The sequence below is a fragment of the Myotis lucifugus genome, unplaced genomic scaffold (assembly GCF_000147115.1).
Source record: "Myotis lucifugus unplaced genomic scaffold, Myoluc2.0 scaffold_347, whole genome shotgun sequence".
Taxonomy (NCBI): Eukaryota; Metazoa; Chordata; class Mammalia; order Chiroptera; family Vespertilionidae; genus Myotis; species Myotis lucifugus.
The window spans coordinates 206,327-230,417 of record NW_005871395.1 but is presented as its reverse complement, the minus strand read 5'-3'; the positions used below and the strand labels follow the sequence as shown (position 1 = coordinate 230,417).

General features: G+C 53.5%; 1 protein-coding gene across 5 annotated transcripts in view; it reads right to left on the bottom strand.

The window, feature by feature from the left end:
* Positions 1 to 19,058: 19,058 nt before the first annotated feature.
* PPARD (peroxisome proliferator activated receptor delta) overlaps positions 19,059 to 24,091 on the bottom strand; it is a 75,566-nt gene continuing 70,533 nt past the window's right edge. For all 5 annotated transcript variants that reach the window (XM_006101242.3, XM_023764761.1, XM_006101243.3 and 2 more), the window contains 4 exons: positions 23,932 to 24,070; positions 22,501 to 22,703; positions 21,879 to 22,329; positions 19,059 to 21,234 (listed from right to left, as the gene is read on the bottom strand). In XM_006101242.3, the coding sequence (XP_006101304.1) occupies positions 20,987 to 21,234; positions 21,879 to 22,329; positions 22,501 to 22,703; positions 23,932 to 24,070 (1,041 nt within the window). In that variant the 3' untranslated portion in view covers positions 19,059 to 20,986. The remainder of the gene's footprint in view (positions 21,235 to 21,878; positions 22,330 to 22,500; positions 22,704 to 23,931; positions 24,071 to 24,091) is intronic.

Genomic DNA, 24,091 nt, shown 5'->3' with positions numbered 1-24,091 from the left:
CCGGGCATATGCCCTGATCAGGAATCAAAACCTGACCAGGCCATAGGCCAATGCTCACACACTGAGCCACGTCAGCCGGGCAGCAGTTTTCACTTTATAGGAGATGTTTTCGGTCCTCAAATGACCAGCTGCTGCTGGGCCTGACCCTGACCGGTAGTGGGCAGAGCCAAGAATGCTAATCAGCCTTCAGTGCCTTGCCCACTCTCAACTACCAACTTTACTTCATGTTGGTTCTGGTTTGTGCCCCCCAAGTTCTGCATTCTTTATGTTTTGTTTTGTTAATCCTCACCCAAGGATATTTTTCTTTTTTTAAAGAAATATATTTTATTGATTTTTTACAGAGAGGAAGGGAGAGGGATAGAGAGTTAGAAACATTGATGAGAGAAAAAACATCGATCAGCTGCCTCCTGCACACTCCCCACTGGGGATGTGCCCGCAACCAAGGTACATGCCCTTGACTGGAATCAAACCTGGGACCCTTGAGTCTGCAGGCCGATGCTCTATCCACTGAGCCAAACCGGTTAGGGCGGATATTTTTCCATTGAGAGTGGGAGGAACGGGGAGAGACAGAGAGAGAAACATCAATGTGGGAGATCTATTGGTGGCATCCTGCACTAGGGCCAGGGACCAAGCCTGTAACCAAGGTACATGCCCTTGATCAGAATTGAATCTGCAAGCCTTCAGTCCTCGGGTCGAGGCTCTATCCACTGAGCAAACCAGCTAGGGCTAGTTCTGCATTCTTGACAATGCAAGGAGAGCAGGGAGGGAAGTTCTAAGCGTGGATTCATGAACCCTGGGGGATCCTCTGCACACTTTTATGGGGTCTGTGATGTCATTGCTATTTTCATAATTCTAAAATGTTACCTGCCCTTTGCACTCATTCTCTTATGAGTGTTCAGTGACGTTTCCCAAAGGCTAAGTGGTGGGTGACCCTGCAACAGGTTGAATGCAGAAGCCACCTTTGGTTGGGGGGATGGGACACCTGGGCTATGGGCAGACACTCCTCAGATACCAGCCGGTGGCTTAGGTGCATTTTATTGGTTCTGTCAGAATCCTTCTACAAAAGGGCAAAGTTAAAATCCAAGTCCCTAGTAAGGCAGTGAGAACCCTCCCGTTTGCCCAGAGCCCTCCACCCTTCTCATGTTCATGGAGGTGGAGAGGGGCTAATTCCATCCCTCTCAGTGGGCTCCGTTAACGTCATAGATCTCATACAAGTTTTACCTTTGTCACAGACATGTGTTAGAAGCCCCAAAAGGGGAAAGACCTTCCCCCTAGCACACCCTGCCCCTCAGCCCCACCCCCACCCCCACACGTTGGTCCTGGCTGCAGGAGCCGGCCATTAAGAACTGGTGCGATCCAGGAGGAGTTCTAACCCCAAGAAGGCCGCGGCGGCCAGGTTATAATCCAGGAACATCCCGTCCTCCAGCAGCACTGCGGGGCCCAGCACCTGGGAGGAGAGAGAGGTCAGTGAGAAGCGATCTGCTTCAACCTCAACTGACTGGGCTCACACTTAAGATCGCACAAAGGTGCCACACGTAAGTGGGCTCCATTACCGTCATACATATCATGCAGGTTTCACATGTGTCACAGGCGTGTTAGAAACCATGACCACCCTCATCCCTGCTGTTACCATCTCACTCCCGGAGGCCGGCTGTGTGCAGTCTGGGTGGGGGGGAGCCGAGGACAGGGCCGTGTCCGGGAGCTGGTGCAGGTAAATGCAGTCAGACTTGAAGGGGCAGCGGCCACTCCCCCGCGCAAAGTACCGGCATGGGATCTGGCTAAGGGGAGAGGACACGCCTTCAGCCCTGTTGCCCAGGGACAGGGGCGCGGCTGACACACAGGGCTGGTAGGTTGGACACAGCACGGAGGCACCGCAGTGCTGATGCTACACTTATTACATCGGCTTCCAGCAGGTGGCAGGGGAGTCTCAGGGGCGCCTTTCTCCCATCCCCACAGTCCAGCCTCGGCAGCAGTGACGCCGGGCCTCTCTTTCCTCCTGAGCTGGTTTCAGTAATGCCACCAAAGAGGGGATGGCAGATAACCTACCGTGTGTCTCTGTAACCAAGTCGGAGCAACGTCCTGTCCGAGGGGTAGTCTTACGATTTGGTAATTGCTGGTTAATGAAATGGGTTAAGAAGTTTCCCACTTCTGAGATTTCAAATTTACTCAGTGAAAGGTCAGACACAGGAGCGGTTTGTGGGCAACTTGTGATCCCCTTAAGTATGACCAGCTTTCTTCCCGTGAGGAAGACGGGTAGAGGGATAGAGTGCATGTCTGCAGCCTCTTTCCTGCATTGTCACGGCTGGATTCCAACACAGTGTCTTTCCCACTTCCTCCGGTCCCCGGGACCGCAGGACCCCACTGGCCACCCACGCTGGAAGCCTGGGAATCCCTCTGAACGCCGGCCATCCCTCCCTCCCCTCCCCCGCCCCTCCCCCTCCCCCTCCATCTGACCAAAGCTAGCAGCAGGACCGCTCCATCCCAATAGCCTTTCAACTTGTGCACATTCCGCTTCCCCCCACACCAGCCCCCCACCCCGCCATGACAGGACCAGCCCTGCGGTCACCAATGCTGGAAACATTAGTCATCTTACAGTTTCCTTTCCACCTCGTGGGCAGTCGGCCACCCAGGTCTGGCCCTTCTTCCTCTCATGTCAGTATCTCCCCCCGCCCCCCCCCCCACACGCACACGCACACACTCCTAGCACGCACTGTGAGTCACAATGCCTGGTGCAAACCCACTTCCTCACGCATGTCACACAGACCAGGCCTCAGTTTCTTGCTCTGCAGTGTAGGGACAGTAAGAGCCCCCACTTTGGTGTGTACAAGTCTGTCATACATAATAGCCCTCCATCTACCTGGTCCCTCTCACACCCGGGCCTGGGTGCTCCCAGCTGCCAGCATTCCCCACCTGGACCTCTCCCTGCCTGGGGGTCTCCTCCCCTGAGGACCCCACTTGGTGCAGCACCAGCGCAGACACTCCCCCCTGTGACACTCAGCCACGTCTCTGTGCCAGTCACTTTGTTGATGGGGCGGTTACAGTTCTTGGGGAAATCCAGGTGTCTTCCCAAGAAGGCTGAATGTCTTATGGGTGGACTAGGCCTTCTGTATCCCACCCTTTATTCAAAGATACTTTGCATAGAGCAAGTGCAATAAACTCTTTGGGGAGGTGAAATTAAGACAGATTTTGGATAAATGCCTCCCTTCCCAAGAGATGAAAAACTGCCCACATGTCCCTGTCTCCAAGGGCTGCCTGTTAGTCTCCTCAGAGGCCCCTGTTTTCAAAGATCATCTAAGCAAACAACATATACTCATACCAATTTGCTTTTCTGCTTTAAAACAATCTATACATATAAAAGCCTAAGTGACCTTTATGATGGAACCAGAATGACCGGTCGCTATGACGTGCATTGACCACCAGGGGGCAGACGCCCAATGCAGGAGCTGCCCCCAACCCACAGACTCCCATTGCTGATGGGGCCTGCTGGTCTCTCCCCCCGGCCAGCAGGCCCCGATTGCCCAATTGGGGCCGGCCCCCAGGCTGGGACAGGGAACCGGGGCTGGGTGGCAGCAGACACAGCCCCTTTCCCAGGGGGACCGAGGGCCGACTCCCTCCTCGGGACCAGCGGCCAACCTCCCGGGTCCCTCCCCCTGTCCCTCCCCCCGGCCAGCAGGCCCTGATCGGCCTGCCTGCCCATGGCAGTGGCAGTTGGCCCCTCCCTCTGGCTGGCAGGTCCTGATTGCCCAATTGGGCCTGGGGCCTGGGCCCTGGGCTGGGATAGGGAACTGGGGGTGGGTGGTGGCAGACACAGGCAGCGAGGGAAGGAGGAGGCGGGGAACCTGATCAACCCTGATCGCCAGCCAGGCCTAGGGACTCCAGCCGTGCACGAATTTCGTGCACCAGGCCCCTAGTCTGAAATAAATGCCAGGTAGACTGAGTGGCCTGTATCACTTCTGAGCTAGGCTGGAAGAGAAACCGCAGTCTATTTATTGGGCTCTTGGAAATAGTGGAAACAGCTCAGCCCCTCGCCTGCCATCTCCATCACTCTGAACCTCCAGGATCTGGGGGACCTGGGTGGGGAACCATGGCCAAGCTGCAATGGGTCAGGGGCAGTCCTCGCTCTTCCCTAACCCCCATCCCCCCTTCCAGCCTCACCTGGTCCGAGCCTTGAAGTTCCTGATGAGTTGCTCCTTCTCGGCCCCCTCACTCACCCAGAATTTGTGGGGGATGATGTAGCTGGAATAGACACGGCACTGGGGACAGGCCCTGGAGGAGGAGAAAGTCACAGCTCACAGGCCGGCCTCAAGGCCTACACCCCCCCCCCCCCCCCGGGCTCTCCATGACACTGACTTGATGACATTTAGGGGGAAGGGGTGGGGGGTCTTCCCCCCAGGGGGCAGGGAGGCCAGGGAGGGGGCGTGTGTGCAGGTGGGCAGGATGGCGAAGAACCGCTTGCCCTCCGGCTTGTCCCACACCTTGTCCATTGAGATGGCGCACACGAAATCCCGGGTGTCCCTGTTCCTCTACAGCCACGGGGAGGGTCAGAGAAAATCACACACGCACACACAGACACACGCGTGCACATGTACGCTGCCACCCCAAATACAGTCCCGGGGCCTACGGAGCCCTCCTCCAGCGGGTCTGGGCAGCCTAGAGGCCCGGCATGGCCTCCCCCGCCCCTCCCCCACCCGTTTCTCGCTGTACCTCAAGGTCCATGCTCTGAAGTTGGGCCCAGAGCTCCTGGACAGGGTCTGACTTAGGCTGAGACTTCTGGGAGTAGCTGTGATCTCCATCAGCTGTCAGGGAAAACTGGGTCTGTTCATTCATTCACTCACTCATGGGGCATCTATGTGGCTGCTGCACGCAAGCTGTGTGGGTGCACGAAGTCCTGCCCCCAAGAGCTCAGAGTCCCGTCAGAATTATGTCTCTAATGCAACTACTTATAACTGTGCTGCCCATGACAGCAGCCACTCGCCACAGTGGCTGCTGAGGCCTGAGGTGGAGCTGGCCCCATCAGACGTGCTGGAACGCACATGGAGACTTTAGAGCTTAACACCAAAGAAAACTAAAATGTTTCAGTAATAATTTCTATATTGGTTACATGTTGAAATCATAGTTTCGATATTATATATACATATACCTCTTAATATATTCGGTAAAATGAAACATTACTAAAATTAAATTTACGTGTTGTTTTCTATTTTTCTTTAGTGTGGCTACTAGAAAGTTTTATTTATTTTTTATTTTTTATTTTTTAAATATATTTTATTGATTTTTTACAGAGAGAAAGGGAGAGGGATAGAGAGTTAGAAATATCAATGAGAGAGAAACATCAGTCAGCTGCCTCCTGCACACCTCCCACTGGGGATGTGCCCGCAACCAAGGTACATGCCCTTGACTGGAATCGAACCTGGGACCCTTGAGTCCACAGGCTGATGCTCTATCCACTGAGCCAAACCGGTCAGGGCCTACTAGAAAGTTTTAAATTACGTATGTGTATTGTAAAATATGTGAACTTTGGAAAACTATTTGGCAGGTCCTCAAAATGTTAAACATGTTACCATACAATCCAGTAATTCTACTCCTAGGTAGACCTACGAGTAGAATTACTGGATTGTATGGTAACACTTCTCTACCCAAGAGAAATAAAAATGTATGTCCACACAAAACTTTGTACATGAATGCTCATTAACATTATTATTCATAATAGCCAAAAAGCAAAAACAACCCAAATGTCCACCAATTGATGACTGAATAAAACAGAAGCAGCATATCTACATAGCAGGACATTAATTGGCCACAAAAAGATATGAAGTACCATGGTACATGAAGCTAGAAAATAATATGCTGAGCTCAGGCAATATTATACTGAGCATTGACCTATGAACCAGAAGGTCATGGTTCGATTCCTGGTCAAGGCACATGCCTGGGTTGCAGGCTCAATCCTCAGTGTGGGGCGGGCGTGCAGGAGGCAGCCGATCAATGATTCTCTCTTATCATTGATGTCTCTATTTCTCTCTCCCTCTCCCTTCCCCTCTCTGAAATAAAACATACATATATATATATATATATATATATATATATATGAAAATATTATGCTGACTAAAAGAAGACAGACCCCAAAGGCCACATAGCATATCACTCCATTTCTATGAAATGTCCAGAACAGGCACGCTCACAGAGACAGAAGGTAGATGAGTGGTTGCTAGTGGTGGACGGAGAATGATTGCTAATGGGTTTCTTTTCGGAGTGACGAAAATCTTCTAAAATTAGGTAGTGGTAATGTTTATACAGCTCTGAATATACTATATTACATTGAATTTTTTGCTTTAAATTGTTAAATTTTTGGTTTGTGAATTATATCTCAATAAGGCTGTGACCAAAAAAAAAAATATGTACGTGACATGTTTCTGGTAGACAGGGCTGATTACAGCAATACTATGGTTTATAAAATAATCACCAACATTTAATGTTCCCTCTATGCCAGGTATGCTGAGCACAGCACACATAGGAATCATCACACTCTCACACCACCTGATGTGGTGGGTACTGTTAGCAGTGCCCTTTTGTAGACGAGGAAATGGAAGCCCAGAGAGGTTAAGTGACTTGTCCACGATCACACAGCTATTAAGTGGTGGAGCTGACATTTGAAACTGTGGTTTGACTCTACAGACACCAAGGTATTCTGCTTCTAGGACACAGAGAGCAATGCCGGGGAGGAGGGGGCGGGTCCCTCTGGCTGGGAATCGAGGAGGGAGAGGGATAGAAGGAAGCATAAACCTGGCTTCGAGACAGAGCAGGAACCCCATCTCAGACCCCACTTGTGCCCACTGCTGTGCCCCTGAGGACTCACATGATGTCAACAGGAACTGCCAGGAACTGCCACCAAGCGCCTCATTCCGGCTGGCCAGCCCCTGGAGGCCAGGCTCCGTGTCCCAGACGGCCTCGGCCTCGGCCCCAGCCCCGTCCCAACCCACAGCCACTGAGGGCAGGTAGGTGGGCTCGGAGCCCCTGCGGGTCAGCCCCAGCGGGGGTCCTGGCTGGGTGACAAGCGGCTCCGAATGGCGGCGGCCCCACTGCAAGTGGCCCGGGGGCTGCGGGTGCTGATAGCTGTGTGGGGAGGAGAGCGGGGAGGAGACAGGCCTGGAGCGTGGGGCTGAGCCGGGAGAAGAGGTCTGGGGAGAAGCCTGGCCCACGAAGGGACAGGTCCTCCGGTGTCCCCACCCCCTCCCGCTGGACGAGGAGCGGTGCTCACCTGCACCGGTCTCCGTGGAAGCAGAATCCTCGCTGGAAGTACCTGCAGACCTGGGACGCCTTCCTGTCTTGAGCAAAGTGGCAGCTGGTCCCCGAGTGATGGGCCCCTCGGGCAAAGGTCCTAAAAGATCACCCGAGTCAGCCAGAGAGGCTGTGTGGTGGGGGAAGGACACAGACTCCGGAGTTGGTTCTGTGTTCAAATCCTAGCTCCCCTGGGTAACCCTGGGTGGGTAACTCACCCTGAGGGGTGAGGGTGAAAATGCCTCGGGGTTGCTGGGAGGGTTTTTGAAGATTTTGCACAACGCACATAGCAGGTGCTTAGTGAACCACAGGGGTTACTATTACTTCCTCCCAGCGCTAGTGCTGTGGTCCTGGAGTCGGATTCTGGATTCAAATGCTGGTACCAGGGCTGGCTTCGGGGCACGGACCTGTGCGGTCATGCGCTTTAATGCTCAGCTGTTGCCGTTTTGAAATTATTACATTTTTGACCAAGGGGCCCCGATTTTCATTCTGTGCTGGTTTCCATGGGTCATGTGGCCGCTCTGCCTGGTGTTTCTTGGTGATGTGAGCGTGGACGGGGCATTCAACCTTTCCATGCCTCGGGTTCTTCATTTGCAAAATGAAGATAATGTTAATACCTTCCTCGTGGAGTGATGTCAAGCTTAAATGAGAAAGTGCATGTGAAGTACCTGGCAGACAGCAAGCCCTCAGTAAATATTAGCTGCTTTCATCACTCCACTGTCACCATTATCATCTCCACCACCACCATCACTGCTACAGGGCTTTCGAGGGTCAGGGTGGGGGGTGGAAAAGGGCAGGAGGAGGCGGAGTTGGGCAAATGTTGATTGAGAGTCTGCCATGTACCCAGGCCTGAGCCTGGGGCAGGTACAAGGTGGAGAGGAGGCTGCTCTTGTCATGTGCTTCCTTGCCTGGAGGGGAGTAAGCCCACAGGTGAAGTGACCAGGGCATCAGAGACGGGGACAGAAGTCAGATACGAGTCCCCAGAGAACACAGGCTGCTGGCCCAGCAGAGGGGCTGCCATAGAGTGGCCCGCACCATTCCCCAGGCGGGCAGAGAGGCCCTGGCAGAGAGGCAGGCGGAGGGCGGAGGGATGGGTGACGGGCACCCTCTTGTTGTTGTTAATCCTCACCCGAGGAGGTTATTCCATTGATTTTTAGAGAAAGTGGAAGGGAGGGAACAGACACACAGAGAGAAACATCAATGTGAGAGAGCCCTGACCAAGGCCGGGATCGAGCCTGCAACCCAGGTACGTGCCCTTGACCGGAATTGAACCCCACGGGACCCTTCAGTCCGCAGGCTGACGCTCTATCCTCTGATCCAAACCGGCTAGGGGGACAGGCACCCTCTTGTTGGTGCTGGACTGTTGTTTCATGTCCTTTATCTACAACAAGAGCCCCTGGACCAGGGAACCTGCCTAGAATCTGCGCTGAGGTGACGGAGCAGAGAAGCAAGAAACCAGGGCCAGGACTGGGGAGCCACTGAGGCTCGCACCTCAGACACAGAACTTGGGGGGACGCCCACAAAACCCAGTGATAAGTGGAAATCACACTTTAGAGCAATTTTTAAAAAGATCAAAATTAACGCAAAAGCAATTCACAATGAACAAAAGATGAAACTTTTAAATAAATACAGGATTCAACCTTAAAAAGACAGGATTCAACTCTGCACCACTTACCTGATTCGCCTCCCCCAGCGCAGGCCCAGCCGCCAGCGCACAGAGAACCAAGACAAGGACAGATGTGCAAAGGGCTCCAGCAGAAATAAATGGCTGCAGGGGGTGGGGTTGGGGGAGGGAGGAGGGGGTGGTGGTGGGGGGGGACTGCTTCAGACAGGTGGCCAGCAAGGCCTTGGAGGAGGGGCCAGCAGTAATAGTCATGATTACAATCATGATTATTACATAATAATAGTAGTTGTTATTGTTATTTTTCTGGAAGCTTTTAAAAATATATATATTTTATTGACTCCAGAGAGGAAAGGAGAGGGAGAGAGAGAGAGAGAAACATCAATGATGAGAATCATGGATTGGCTGTCTCCCACATACTCCCCACTGGGGACCGAGCCCGAAACCTGGGCATGTGCCCAGACCGGGAAGTGAACTGTGACCTCCTGGTTCATAGGTTGATGCTCAACCACTGAGCGCACTGGCTGGGCTTATGGAAGCTTTTATGGGGCCAGAGGTATAAAGTGAGTGAGATCTTTAAATAGTAATTTTTGACGATAGACCACTGTAATTTTTGGCATTTAATGCTATTAACAGAGTGCCTTTCATTTCCATCCACTTATTTGTGTGAACAAGATTTCTCAGTGCTTCCATTTATAATAATCACAAGTTGCAATTGATGTTGAACCCTGTCTTATTCTAGCAGTAAGTAATATATATCCATGGATACATAAATTTTGGGGGGAAACAACAACAATAGTCCCATCTATAGCAAGAGAAAATTTTCTAAAAAAATTTTTTTTATTATTTAGTAATTAACTGCCAAAGTGTATAATATATTTAAGTTGTTTTAATCAATTGAGTACTACCAATATCTAAATCTAGAAAGAAATTAAATTTCTGTCTCACAAATATTTTCTTGCAGGAACATATAATATTGTGATCAGTAAAAGACTTCTGAGAGTAAAAATATTTATATTAGGATAAAATTCTGTGGGGAGAATAGAATAGGATAGATATTCAAGGAGAAGAGCCTGTTTATATACTTGTAAATGGATGACACTATGTGTCAGTGGTTCTCAACCTTCTGGCCCTTTAAATACAGTTCCTCATGTTATGACCCAACCATAAAATTATTTTCGTTGCTACTTCATAACTGTAATGTTGCTACTGTTATGAATTGTAATGTAAATATCTGATATGCAGGATGGTCTTAGGCGACCCCTGTGAAAGGGTCGTTCGACCCCAAAGGGGTCGCGACCCTCAGGTTGAGAACCACTGCTATATGTTAACTAGCTCTAGTATTTAGATGCCACTGGATACATGACAAGAATAATGTACTTATTCAAATCCACCGGCTCACCTGCCATTTCTGGTCCGCTGCACACACAGCAAGTTCACTGGCAGGGCCCCACGGGAGCAGCCTGAAATACCTGGGACGCAGATTCTATGCGGCGGCAGCCTGCCCACCCGCGGTGCCCTGCAGCCATTCTCCCTGTGGCCTTGGGAAAGCAGACGCCCCAGGAAGACCCAGTTTTTGTGGGCTGGCTGCTCTAAACACATCCTTCAAAATCCTGCCTGGCCCTAGCTGGTTTGGCTCCGTGGACAGAGCATCGGCCTGCGGACTGAAGGGTCCCAGGTTCGTTCCTGGTCAGGGACACAGGCCTGGGTTGTGGGCTCGATCCCCAGTGGGGGACGTGCAGGAGGTGGCAGATCCATGATTCTCTCCCATCATTGATGTTTCTCTCTCTCTCCTTCTCCCTTCCTCTCTGAAATCAATAAAAATAAGAAAAAAAAAATCCTGCCTGAGGGGCCAGTCTTGGAGAAGAAAGATTCAGAAATGGTGAAGGCTTTTGATTTAGTGATGTAACTTCTCTTAAAAACATCTTTAAAAGACCTTTTGGCCCTGGTCGGGGAGCTCAGTTGGTTACAGCATCCTGATAGGCCAAGGTTGAGGGTTCGATCCCCGGTCAGGGCACATACAAGAATTAACCAATGGACACATGTTAGTGGAACAACAAATTGATGTTTTCTTTCCTCTCTCTCTAAAATCAATAAATAAAATTTAAAAAATGATAAAAGTATTTTGGAATTAAAAAGTGTAATATAATCGTTTTATTTTTAAATGGGAAGGTTGAGGGGTGAGGTGGAAATGAGAGTCGCTGTGGAAGGGGTGGGTGACCATGAAAGGAGGGGCCCCTCATCTCTTAGTAACCCTTAGAGGAGGGGTTCACAGGCCTCCTGCCCCAGTCCACCAATGGAAGCCTCTGGGAGGGAAGATGTGCTGGGGAAATTTTGCTTTTTCCCCCAAAGACCACCAATAAGGCTGACCTCCAGGACAGCCTAGAGAGGCCACCCCACTAGCTCCTCCCACCTGGGAGGTCACGTGACAAAGCTCTCCCAGAACAGCCAGTGGGGCTCTCAGCCCATTAGAGACCCTAAGGGCTCTGTAATCAAATTGATCAGAGAAACTCTTCCTTCTATGGCAGTGGTTCTCAACCTTCCTAATGCCGCGACCCTTTAATACAATTCCTCATGTTGTGGTGACCCCCAATTTCATTGTTACAAATTGAACATAATTAAAGCATAGTGATTAATCACAAAAACAATATGTAATTATATATGTGTTTTCCGATGGTAGGGCGATCCCTGTGAAAGGGTCGTTCGACCCCCAAAGGGGTCGTGACCCACAGGTTGAGAACCGCTGTTCTATGGTTTCTTAGAGCCATGTTGCATCTGCTTATTGTATATTAACACATTAAAGGCTCTGGTAAGTTCTGCAGTGGAACATGTTTGATTTGACCGAGCATTGCTTAAACGTGCTTTTGTTGTTGTTTGTTTAGGCCCTCTACCCGCAAGCACTTAAATTACCAATAAAACACATTGTGTTTGGAGAAATGTCAAGTTAGTTCATTTAATCCTCAAAACAAGTGTTGAAAGTCCGGAGTCATTTTTTGTTTTCAAAATCTGAGGCTCAGAGATGAAAAGTAACAGACCTGGTACATAACCCAAGTGTCCTCACTTAGCCCAATGATCCTCTAATTAACTGCGACTGCCTTGTCAGGGGTGAGGGCTGCTGGATTCGGGGAATTTCTCAAGCTAAATTCTGAAGCCGGGGGGGTAGGGACAGAGGAGGCAGCAGAGGGACTTGGTGGCTGGGGGGCTGGAGCAATGGACCCCTGAACAGTGAGCCTGGGGAATCAAGACCCGACAGTTGGGATGGGGCTGGGGGGTGGTGGGGTGAAATTTGGGGTGTGGGGGTAAGAGAAGGGCAGGGAGTAAGGAGGGTGGGGTTGGGGAAGTACGGGGGAGGTGGAGCCCCCTGACCAGGGTTTTGAAACTCAAGGGCCCAAACTTAGTCTAGGCCCCTGCCTCCCTGGCCGTGCCCGGAGCTCAGGAAAGAACAAGGAACATCTCCTTCAGTGAGCACCTCCTTTGTTTCTGTCTCCCTCTAGCTACCTGGCTGCCTTTCTCCCACTAAAAGGAGCTAGGAAAACTACTCCACACCGAGACCTAAGACGTACAATTATCCCTCCTTTACCCAAACTTCAGTTCTCTCTGGGGATGCGATCTTCTAGCTGTTGGCAAATTGAGTTTGTGCTAAGGTCTTCGACTCCAACGGGAGGCCTAGTGAGCTAGCGCGCCCAAAAGAATGACTCTCTAATGGTGTAATGTTCCATCTGAAGTTTCCGTTCAAATGCTTGTGAGCACCTGGCACCGTGCTAAGTAAGTGCTGGGCTGCAAAGGTGACCAGGAAACCAGACCTCGCCGCAGGGAGCTGTGTGGGTTTCGGGCAGAGAAGCCTTTGTGGGTGGAAGAGAAAGCAGGCAAGTGGCAATCCCTGCCCTAATGGGCAAACGCTGAGCTAGCCTCGACAGCTGTGCAGCCTGAGTACGCCTGTTACCCGCTCTGGCCTCAGACTCCTCCTCTGGACTCTGAGGGGCTGGGAGATGATCTCTAGACCCTTCCAATGTTGGGGTACAGAACAAGGAAGCCCCTCTTCATCTAAATTCACCCTCAAATTCTTAGAGAATGGGCTTTCAATGGCCAGGCCAAATCCCAAATGATTTTCTCCCACCTTCTTGTTTCATTCCTCTGAGACCCAGGTTCCTACCTGAATGGCCACCAGTAGTGGGGTCTGTCCTCCCCACCATGGCTGCCGCCACCGCCACCGCCATCCAGCCCTGCAGGGTCCATCCCAGCTGCAGCCCCTCGTGCGAGTCAGGCAGGGCTCGCTGGTGCCCTTTATCCCTCCCTCTCTGGGCAGGGCCAGTGGGAGGCGGGGCTCTGCGGCCAGGCCCACCCCTTCCCAGGACCCCAAGCCAGCAGATGGGAGGGCTTGAAGGGTGGAGGCAAGAGGGCCGAGGACCAGGGATGTCGGGATGGCATGAAGGCCTTCAGAGATCCCTCGGCGAGTCCTGCAAGGAACTGCGGGTTGGTGTAAGTACCTTAAGGGTCCAGAAAGGCAGGGTGACTGGAGAGGGGCTCATGGGGACCAAGGACCTGGGAGCTAGGAGGCTGAGTCCTGGGGCTGGTGTCTGAGGGGAATTGCTAACTGAGGCGGCCAGACGGGAGCTTCCCCCCAAACTCGGGGCAGTGTGAACCCCACATGTGGAGCTGAGGTTGATGGACAGGTCAGAGGGTGGGCTGGGAGCCTCTGGAGCCTCCAGAGATGGTATGAGCCAGGTGAGGACTGCAGGGAGGCCTGTCAACTGGCCAGGACCTGGACAGACCCAAGAGGCTCTGGGGACCTGCCTCCAGGCCTGAGATGTTCTTCCTTCAAAAAGTCGCTGTGCCTGGCCTGTTTGTCATGGGAGCCAGCATGTATCCTGGTCAGAAGACATTAGACTAGAGCCGATGGCTCAGCAGGGGTCCTGAGAGGTGGCCGGAGGGGCTGCCCGAGACGCTCTCCAAGGAGGATGTTCCCATTGGGTCAGCCCATCAGCGGGCTCTCCAGGGCCGTAGAACTGCCTGGTGGATTCAGAGCTTGCAGTGGGAGGACATCGGCCTGGGCCTTGGAAGGTGGGGGGTAGGGGAAGGAGGGCCATGAGCTTTAACAGCCCTTCAAGCTCTGACTGTTTCTAAGACACCCTCTACTCCCATCTCACTCCGCCAAAGCTAACGCTCTCTCCAATATGCTGCACTGTCCCACGAGGGTGGTAAATTGGGAAAGTTGTACAACAGCAAATTAGAGGAATTTACTTAAAAATTAAAGGAGAGCCCCAACCGATTTGGCTCAGTGGACAGAGCATCAGCCTGCGGATTGAAGGGTCTCTGGTTCGATTCTGGTCAGGGGCAAGTACCTGGGTTGCAGGCTCCTCCCCGGCCCGGGCCCTGGTCAGGTCTGGTGCAGGAGGCAACCAATCAATGTGTTACTTTCACATTGATGTTTCTCTCTGTTTTTCCCCTCTCTCTTCCACTCTCTCTAAAAATCAATGGGAAAATATCCTCGGGTAAGGATTAAAAACTAAGTAAATAAATAGAGATTTTTAAAATTGAATTTAAACAACTTCCTATGTTTATCAATAAACTGAGACACTAGATTGGGAGACCAATAGTCTCGAACATCTAGTTACTTCTTTAACTTTTGCTGGATCACAATTATTTAACATTTTGTCATAGGTGCTGCCCGTGTGCTGTCTATGAGGCTGTGCCAGTTTGTACGCCCACCAATAGCATGAGGGAGCCTGTTTCTGCACAGCCTCGCAGCACAGTTACCGAACGTTTTAGTATTTGTTAGTTTGGTGAGTAAAAATCTGTATCTCGTAGTGTTAGGGTTTTTTTGGGCTGGTGACATGGGCTGTGAAAGAATTCACAACTAAAAGAAGAGATACACGTAGAGAGAAAGGGCCAGTGCATTGCTAATCAATACAAAGACAAGGAATAAAAAACTGCTCCCACCTTTTCAAACCTTGGACAAGGAAGGAAGGGGCATTTTCAGGCTGTTGTTGTTGCTAGGCGACATTGAGCAGACAGTTGGGGGGGGGTTGTCTTTGTTAGTTTTTTATTTTATTTTAAAGTATATATTTTTATTGATTTCAGAGAGGAGGGGAGAGGGAGAGATAGAAATATCAATGATGAGAATCATTGATGGGCTGCCTCCTGCACACCTCCCACTGGGGATCAAGCCTGTAATCCAGGCATGTGTCCTAATGGGGAATCGAATCGTGACCTCCTCGTTCATAGGTCGATGCTCAATCACTGAACCACTCCTGCCGGGCTACAGTAGACTTTAAGATTATATAATTTTCTCCATCTATTTTGTTTCTTCTTGTTTTTTTTTAAAATATTGTATAATATATCAAGTTTATCCATTGTCCTGTTGATGAACATTTTGATTGTTCCTAAGTTTTTGCTATTCTTCAATGAACGTAATTTGGTGGGTTTCACTCTAGGGTAGTGGTTCTCAACCTTCTGGCCCTTTAAATACAGTTCATGTTGTGACCCACCCATAAAATTATTTTGTTGCTACTTCATAACTGTAATATTGCTACTGTTATGAATCGTAATGTAAATATCTGATATGCAGGATGGTCTTAGGCGACCCCTGTGAAAGGGTCATTTGACCGCCAAAGGGGTCGCGACCCACAGGTTGAGAACCGCTGCTCTAGGGTATTGTCTTGGGTTGGTTTCTCCAGGAAATAGATTTGGAGGTTCACCTGCAGGACACTCGCTGGGGAGTGCTCTTTGGAACAGCACCTGGAAGGAATCGAAGGCAGCAGGACTGGGTAGTGAGAGAAGCTGAACTTCAGTGTAGTTACAACAGATACTTCAGCTCTGGGGCTGGGCGATCCTTCAAGTTGTTCCAAATTGCAGTAAGGAGGCTTGTCCTCATGCCCCCATGCTGGCTACAGGCTGCCCCGGAAGGGGGCTCATCCTGGGCAAGGCAGCTCCCTTAAGTAAGAGCAGTTTCCTGAGAGGAACTCAGCTGTCGCTCAGCAGCCGATGTTCCCAGCAACCCTGGGATTAGTGCTGGGTCCTGAGGGCTGGGACCCGGGGGATGCCCACAGCATCACAGGCACATTTTAACTTACTAGATTTTGCTTAAGTGTTTTTCAAGTTGCTTGTGCCAGCTTCTGCTCCCCTTTGCACTATGAGAATTTGTATTGCTATTTTTCCATCTTGGTTTTCCTGGATTATTTTCTGGGTAATTTCTCCGGTCTTTCTTGATGTGCAAAAATGATCTCTTTGGCTGCTTCTAATCTGTTTTTTTAAATATTATTTTTGTCAATTCTCATTCAAGGACATCTCCCCCCTATCCCCCACACATACACTGACTTTTATTTATTTATTTTTTAATATATTTTTTATTGATTTCAGAGAGGAAGGAAGAGGGAGAGAGAGATAGAAACATCAATGATGAGAGAGAATCATTGATTGGCTGCCCCTACATCCCCAACTGGAGATCGAGCCCGCAACCTGGGCATGTGCCCTTGACTGGAATTGAACCCATGATCCCTCAGTCCGCAGGCTGACGCTCTATCCACTGAGCCAAACCAGCTAGGGCTACACACACTGACTTTTAGAGAGAGTGGAAGGAAGGGGGGGAGGGGAGAGAGAGAGAGAGAAACATGGATCTGAGAGACACATCTACTGGTTGTCTCCTGCACTCACCCCCACCAGGGCCAGGGATCAAACCTGCAACCCAGATACGTGCCCTTGACTGGGAATCGAACCTGTGACCCTTAGGTATGCAGGACAATGCTCTAACCACTGAGCATACCAGCCATGGCTAATCTGTTTTTTTTAAATCCTCATCTGAAGATATGTTTTTATTGATTTTTTTGGGTGGGGGGAGAGGGAGGGAGGGAGAGAAAGAGAGAGAGAGAAACATCAACTGGTTGTCTCCCGTATGTGCCCCAACCGGGGATCAAACCCAAAACTTGTACCCTGACTGGAAATTGAACTCACCACTTTGTGGTGTATGGGACGACGCTCCAACCACTGAGCCCCCAGGCCAGGCTGCATCTGCTTCTTAAAGCCCCAAGGATATTGCCAGCCTGGAGCCTCTTTCTTTTCTCTCCCTCCCTCCCCTTCCTTTCTTCCTTCCTCTTGTTCTTTAATTTTTATTTCAGATAATTTTATAAAATTATTGCAACGATAGTATCTTCTAATTCTCTTAAGGTTTTCTTCTTCTTTTTTTAGTCTAAATATTTGATTCATTTGTCCTGAGCATCATTAAAAATAGACCAGGTGCCCGGCTGGCATAGCTCAGTGGTTGAGCATTGACCTATGAACCAAGAGGTCATGGTTCGATTCCCCATCAGGGCACATGCCAGGGCTGTGGGCTCAGTCCCCAGTGTGGGGCACGCAGAAGGCAGGCAATCAATGACTCTCTCTCATCATTGATGTTTCTGTCTGTCTCTCTCTCCCTCTCTGAAATCAGTAACAATATATTAAAAAACAACAACCAGGCAACCAACTATGATCCCCAAGGTTTTGTTCATGGGTAAAAAGCAGAGTCTAAGGCCCTGGATGGTGCGCGCCAGCCATGCCCTTCCCAAGGCCTGGATGGGACGTGCTGGCCATGCCCTTCCCAAGGCCTGGGATGGGACGTGCTGGCCATGCCCTTCCCAAGGCCTGGACGGGACGTGCTGGCCATGCCCTTCCCAAGGCCTGGATGGTGCGCGCTGGCCATGCCCTTCCCAAGGCCTGGACGGGGCGCGCTGGCCATGCCCTTCCCAAGGCCTGGACGGGGCGGCGCTGGCCATGCCCTTCCCAAGGCCTAGATGGGACGCGCTGGCCATGCCCTTCCCAAGTCCTGGATGGTGTGTGCCGGCCATGCCCTTCCCAAGGCCTGGATGGGACGCACTGGCCATGCCCTTCCCAAGGCCTGGACGGGACGTGCTGGCCATGCCCTTCCCAAGTCCTGGATGGTGTGTGCCGGCCATGCCCTTCCCAAGTCCTGGATGGTGTGTGCCGGCCATGCCCTTCCCAAGTCCTGGATGGTGTGTGCCGGCCATGCCCTTCCCAAGGCCTGGATGGGGCGGCGCTGGCCATGCCCTTCCCAAGGCCTGGACGGGACGTGCTGGCCATGCCACTTGCTGGCTGAGTGAGCCAGGCATACTCCCTACTCCATCGCGCTTCCTCACTTGTAAAACAGCAGGAAGTCGTATTGCCTCGGAGGGTTGTGGTGAGGATGAGAACTGCACAATGCCCAGCACAAAACAGAAGCTTAATAAAGAACATCCCTAGTGACAGTGACGGGGCCGGAGTGACACGGGGCTCTCCCTTGGCAGCGCCCGAAGCCGGGAACAGAACACTGGGTCTGAGACTGAGCTGCACCTCTGGATGCGCGAGGTCTAGTTGACTGGTGTCCTGTACTCTTACCTCGGTAGCATCAGGGAGAGGACTGGCCTTCTGCAACTGAGCCACAGTCCTCATCGATTGTCTCCCCCGATGGTAGGAGGACAGGGAGGTGAGAAAAATAAACCAAACGAGGAGACGACATCGTGAACCAGGCGCTCCATTTCAGGGACGCCCCTTCCAAGCCTTCCTCCTCCCCCCTCCTATTCCCGTGCCTGTCACTCCCAGTGGAGATGAGTCACATGGCTCTGGCCAGCTGGCCAGCCTGACACAGGGAGGCGAGTGCGAGACGACCACCACCCTAACCTGTGGGCTGGCTGGGACCGCTCCCCTCTGGCCGGGAGTGTACTTTATGCTCATTATCCGCTGGCCCTTGCTCTTCCCCTGCTCCTCTATGCTACAGAGACTAGGGTCCTGCAAACCACACCCTTAGCTTCCGTTACAGCTGCTTTTCCCTCCCCCATCCTCCCCTTGGCTGACCAGGGCCTGGTCAACAGGCTGGAAGACAGGAAGAAGGGAGACTGTCCCTCCCCGCCAAACCGACGGCACTTCTGGCAGGAGCAGCTGAGTTCCAGATGTGTCATCCCCTCCACATGCACCCCAAAGTCCCTGCAGGGAGGGATGGCACCTTCTCAGTCCCCCACAACCCTAGCCGACTGACGAGTGGCGAGCAGACGGGGTGAGAGGCAGCTCCACAAGCCAGGACCTGCCAGCACCCCGAAGTCTCATTGGCCAACTGTTTCCTTCCTCTCTGTGCACCAGATACGGAGGAGGGGGAGCAGATCAGCCCCCAGGAAAAACAGAGAACTGAGTCAGCCCAAGTCAACTCTTAAATACTTAATTCCCATTTATTTAAAGTTCCATCAGTCTGTGTACACTATTTATATTAAAAACACAGGAAACTGGGGCTCCTAGCAAAAATATACATTTCCATTTTGGAGATTGTTCAGACACTGAGAAGAGCTGTGTTCTCAGCACTAGAGCTGGGAGTGGGGGCGGGCGGGGGTGGGGAGGCGGAGGTCGGGCACAGCGCCTCTCCCTCACAGTGCTGGCCCAAGGGAGCCCCCTCGGCCAAACCTCGGTCAGCGAGGGTAGGATGGAGAGGGAAGCCAGTAGGGAGTGGTCCTGGGCATGGAAGGCCACCGCACTGGCAGGGCAGGCACTGGCTGTGTCCTCTCTCCAGGGCATTTCCTCCCAGAGCTGCAGCTGGACAGAAGGCCCCTCCTGAAGGAGGAGCAGACAGGACCAGGAAGCCTGGGCTCTGCACCAGTTTCTCCGAGACCCTAGCCAGCCTCCTCCCTGGCAGCAGCCTGGGCGCTGAGTGCCCCTGCGGAGGGGAGTGGGCAGGGGCCGGGGAGCGGGGTGGCCTGGCAAGGTCCCAGTCACCAGGGGCTGTGCAGGGTGTTCCAGGAGACCAGTGGGCTGACACAGGGGAAGGGAGGGTAGCAGAGCTGTGGGCACAGATGGCTGTCTCCGTCAACAGGGCCAGTTTATCCCTGGCACCTTCCCCGTGAGCAGGTGCTGGGCTGACACAGCAGGACGCCCCTGCTGACCTCGAGGGCACGCAAGGATGTGGCCAGCCCTGGAACCGAGCCCAGCCCTGCCCGTCCACCTGCAGGCCCCTCTGGGCATGCATCCGCCTAGAGAAGGGGGTGTGTGGAACCTGCAGATAAAGTGAATCAGTGCTTGTGGTGTGCAGCGGAGCGGCGGCTCCAGGAGTGTGTGGCATGAGCTGCAGTGAGCTCGAGCCAGTGCCAGTGCCTCCCGGGTGGAGACAGACGTCATCGGGGGTGAGGCCAGTCCCGGCCCTGGGGAGAGGCAAGGGCTGTGATGTCGACAGAATATAGGTGGCGAGGCTGCTGCAGGCTGGGGGGAGGGTGGGTGCTGATGGAGGGCAACCCTGAGGCCTGCTCACTGCTTCCCTGCCAACTTGCACCTCCCTGGAGGCTCACTCCTCTTCATGGGGGTGTGGGGCCCCCACCTACAGGGAACCCACCTCCTTCCAGGCTGGGGGGAGGTCCCGCAGCGGCCAGCGCAGGGGGCCATCAGCAACACTGGCCCGGAAGACCGGTGAAAAGACCAAAAAGGATGTTGGTGGAGTGGGGCTGGGGTATGTGGCTGAAGTGGGGTTGGCTGGGTCAGGGGTGCCAGCCTCAGGGTGGGGTGTGTGACAGTCTCAGGGAGGCATCCTGGCCTTCAGGGCAGGGACCCAGCGACCAAGGCCACTGCTGCGGTCGCCCAGGTCCTGCTCGGCTTCCCCAGGAAGCCGGGCCCAGAGCTTAGTGTTTCTTTGGGCAGCTCCAGCCTTGCTGCGAGCACGGAGCAGTGAGGCCCCTGCCCCTGCAGACGGCCGGTGCAGAGGGCAGGCTACTCCCTCTGCACCGGGGCAGGGGTGCAAAAGCAGAAGTCCTGTCCTATGCTGCTGGTGAGATAATACCAACTGCCTCACAGGAAGACAGAGGGACAGACAGGGGATGGGGGGAGAGGGAGGGCCAGGGAGGAAGGAAGAGGGAACCCTTAGAAAGGAAGAGAAAGAGCAAAGAGAAGAACAAGGAACGGAGAAGGAGAGAGGGAGGAAGGGACCATGGGGAGCGAGGCGTGGGTCTGTTCGCAGGCGTGTGTGATCAGGCGCCATGCTGAGTGCGCCTGTGGCCAACGGGGAAGTCCCATGTGGCCCCTGTCCAGCGCTGTCCCTGCCCCTGGTTCTCGGCCCCGAGGCCTGCTGGGAGGTCCTGGCTGTGCACCTCAGTACATGTCCTTGTAGATCTCCTGGAGCAGGGGGTGCAGTGAGGTCTCTGTCTCGGTCTTCTTGATCCGCTGCATCATCTGGGCATGCTCGGTGACCAGCTGCCGCAGGTCAGCCATCTTCTGCAGCAGTTTGGGGAAGAGGTACTGGGCGTCGGGGTGGTTGGCGTGCAGGTGGAACTCGAGGGCACGCAGGATGGTGTCCTGGATGGCCTCCACCTGGGACACGTTCATGAGGCCTGGCCGGTCTGTGGGGACACAGGGCCCAGGTATGGGAGGGAGCAGGCAGGCACGGGTCTCAGGTGGCGGAGGAGCGCCGCTACCCACCCAGCGTGGGGGCCTGGCTCAGGGCACAGCAGGCCTCCTGGCTGGGACAGACCCGAGCCCCGTCCTGCCAGGGACAGTCCCCCCTCCTTTGCTTTCCTGGCTCAGTTTAGTCTCATGGCTACTCGGCCTGGATTCACATCCCAGCTCTACCAGGCGAGCGGTGAGGCCTGGGCAAGTCGCTCAGCCTCTCTGGGCGCGTTTCCTCACCTGCAAACTGGGGATAACGGAAGTACCTGTGCACAGGTGGCTGTGAGGACCAAATGAGTTATAATCTGGGAAAGGGAACTAGAACAGTGCCTGGTAGGAAGTAGCTCTACGCCAGTGTTAGCATAGTAATTATTACAGTTATTGTGTTGGAATTGAAAAGTATCAGTAAAATACAGAAGATTCTCCACCAGCAAAAACAGCCCCATCAGCATGTTGGTATGCGCCCCTTTGTTCTTTTTCTATCTCATCTCCATCTACCTAAGACGGAGCGGGTCCTGCACATACAGCGAGCGGTGCCTCACACGTTCCCCTGCCATCATCACACGCACACTTCCCCATGGAGTCCGACCTCGCTTACCTCCGCACAGAATGATGGCTGCGATGAAGAGAGCCAGGTCACTGTCGTCGAGTTCCAGGGCATTGAACTTGACAGCAAACTCGAACTTGGGCTCGATGATATCACTGAAGGGCTTGCGGAGGCTGCGCAGGAACTCCCGGGTGACAAACCCCGTGCCATTGGCCACCAGCAGCCCGTCCTTGTTGACGATGGAGGCCAGCATGGCGAAGATGGCTTCGTGCACTCCGTACTTGAGAAGGGTCACCTGGTCGTTGAGGAAGAGGTTGCCGAAGCTGGGGATGCTCTTGGCGAACTCGGTGAGCTCGCGCACGGTCTCCACCGTGGTGCACTGGCAGCGGTAGAAGACGTGCACGCTGATCTCCTTGTAGGGCGGCAGGCCGTTCACCAGCTGCTTCCACACCAGGCCCTTCTCTGCCTGCCACAGCGTCTCGATGTCGTGGATCACAAAGGGCTGAAAACCAGGCCCCATTAGAGGCCAGGCCTCGGGGACCCCACATGTGCTCCCCATACTCCCTGCCTGTACCATGAAGTTAGGGGAGGGAGGAGGTCCAGTTCTCCCAGGAGTCTGGAGGGCGGCAGGGCCCCGAGCCAGGGCCGCCGCCGTGCGAGCAGTGACACTCACCGCGGTGTGGCTGGTCTTGCCGGTGAGGATGCCGCGGGCCTTCTTCTTGGTCATGTTGAAGTTTTTCAGGTAGGCGTTGTAGATGTGCTTGGAGAAGGCCTTCAGGTCAGCCACCTGTGGGTTGTGCTGACTCCCCTCACTCGCCGTCAGCCCTGCCACCAGCTTCCTCTTCTCGGCCTCTGGCATCCGGCCAAAGCGGATGGCTGCATGGGGAGCAGGGGTGGGGGGCAGGAGTCATCGAGGAGTCATCATTGACCCATGCAGGGCCAGCACCCTTCACCTCCTCATCCCTGCATGGGTCAAAGGCCTGAGGAGTTCTAGAGGCAGCCAGCTGGAATGTTGGGGGACCCTCCCGAATGTAAGCTCCAGGGGCAGGGGTCTGTCTGTCCTGTTCAGTGCCCACACACAAAGGCCCTAACTCATGGAGCGCCTTGCCGCGCAGCCAGGAGGGGTACAGGGTGGCAGGTGGAAAGTCTGGTCAGCGGCCTGTGCCCGAGCGCCAGCTCTGCAGCTTACTCGCCTCGTGACTCCAGACGGGCCAGAAAAGCTCACTGACTGTCAGAGCAATTAGATAATTCCCCTTGTAAGCACAATTGTCGTCATTAGTAATGGAACAGGAAAAAAATCTGGCTTCTCTCAGAGAAAAAGCGAGAAGAATCAGTCAGCCCTGAGATCTCTTGGGGAGTCCCCTCACTTCAGCCAAGTAATGGGGCCCAGGCAGATACAGAGGGGAGGGATCAAACCAGACCCCCAAACCCATCACCTAAAAAAATCTGCAGACGGAGACTCATACTGCCCCCCTCAAAGATGCAAGGCAGTCAGTGCATCATCCATGGGTGAGACATTTAAACAGGAGGCTCTCCCTGTCCTCTGGGGGTGTGACCCAGAGGGTAGAGGGGCAGGTGGGCTCTGCAAAATTCTACTCTATGGGGTCTGAAGACGAGATGTGCCAGCTGCCAGGAGCCTGGAGCACAGGGCAGGGCAGGCTGTCTCCCAGAGGGGCTGGCCTTCAGGAAACACCTGCCTGCTCCTGGCAGCTGGCACATGTGGCCATTTGCTGGCTCCCGCCTGCCCTCAATAACCAGGAAGGGCAGAGGGGTCCCAGGCCTCCGCAGGGGCTTTCCATGCTGTGCCAGGCTGGAGATTCTGGGAGCTGGGGTCAGTTCCTGCTCTGTCTGGGCCAGACAGGGTGAGCCTCAGGTAGAGAGCTGGGGACAGCCCGCCCTGGCCCCCACGGGGATACTGGCGGTCTGGGGAAGGCAGATCTTGGGCTAGGCTGTGCTGGCTTGGAGACTCAGGTCCAGATTAGCCAGGTCAGCAGCGGACACAGCAGGGCCCACGGAGTGCCAGGCATACGGAGGCGCCCTTTATGCGCCGAGACTGGCTTCACACTGTGTGGGGCCGGTGGCCGTGCTCGCGGCGGGCTCTCACCGTTGTGTGACATGCCCAGTGCCAGGCACTTCTGGAAGCGGCAGTACTGGCACTTGTTGCGGTTCTTCTTCTGAATCTTGCAGCTCCGCTCACACTTCTCGTATTCCAGCTTCATGCGGATCGTCCGCCGGAAGAAGCCCTGAGGATGGTGTACAGGGAG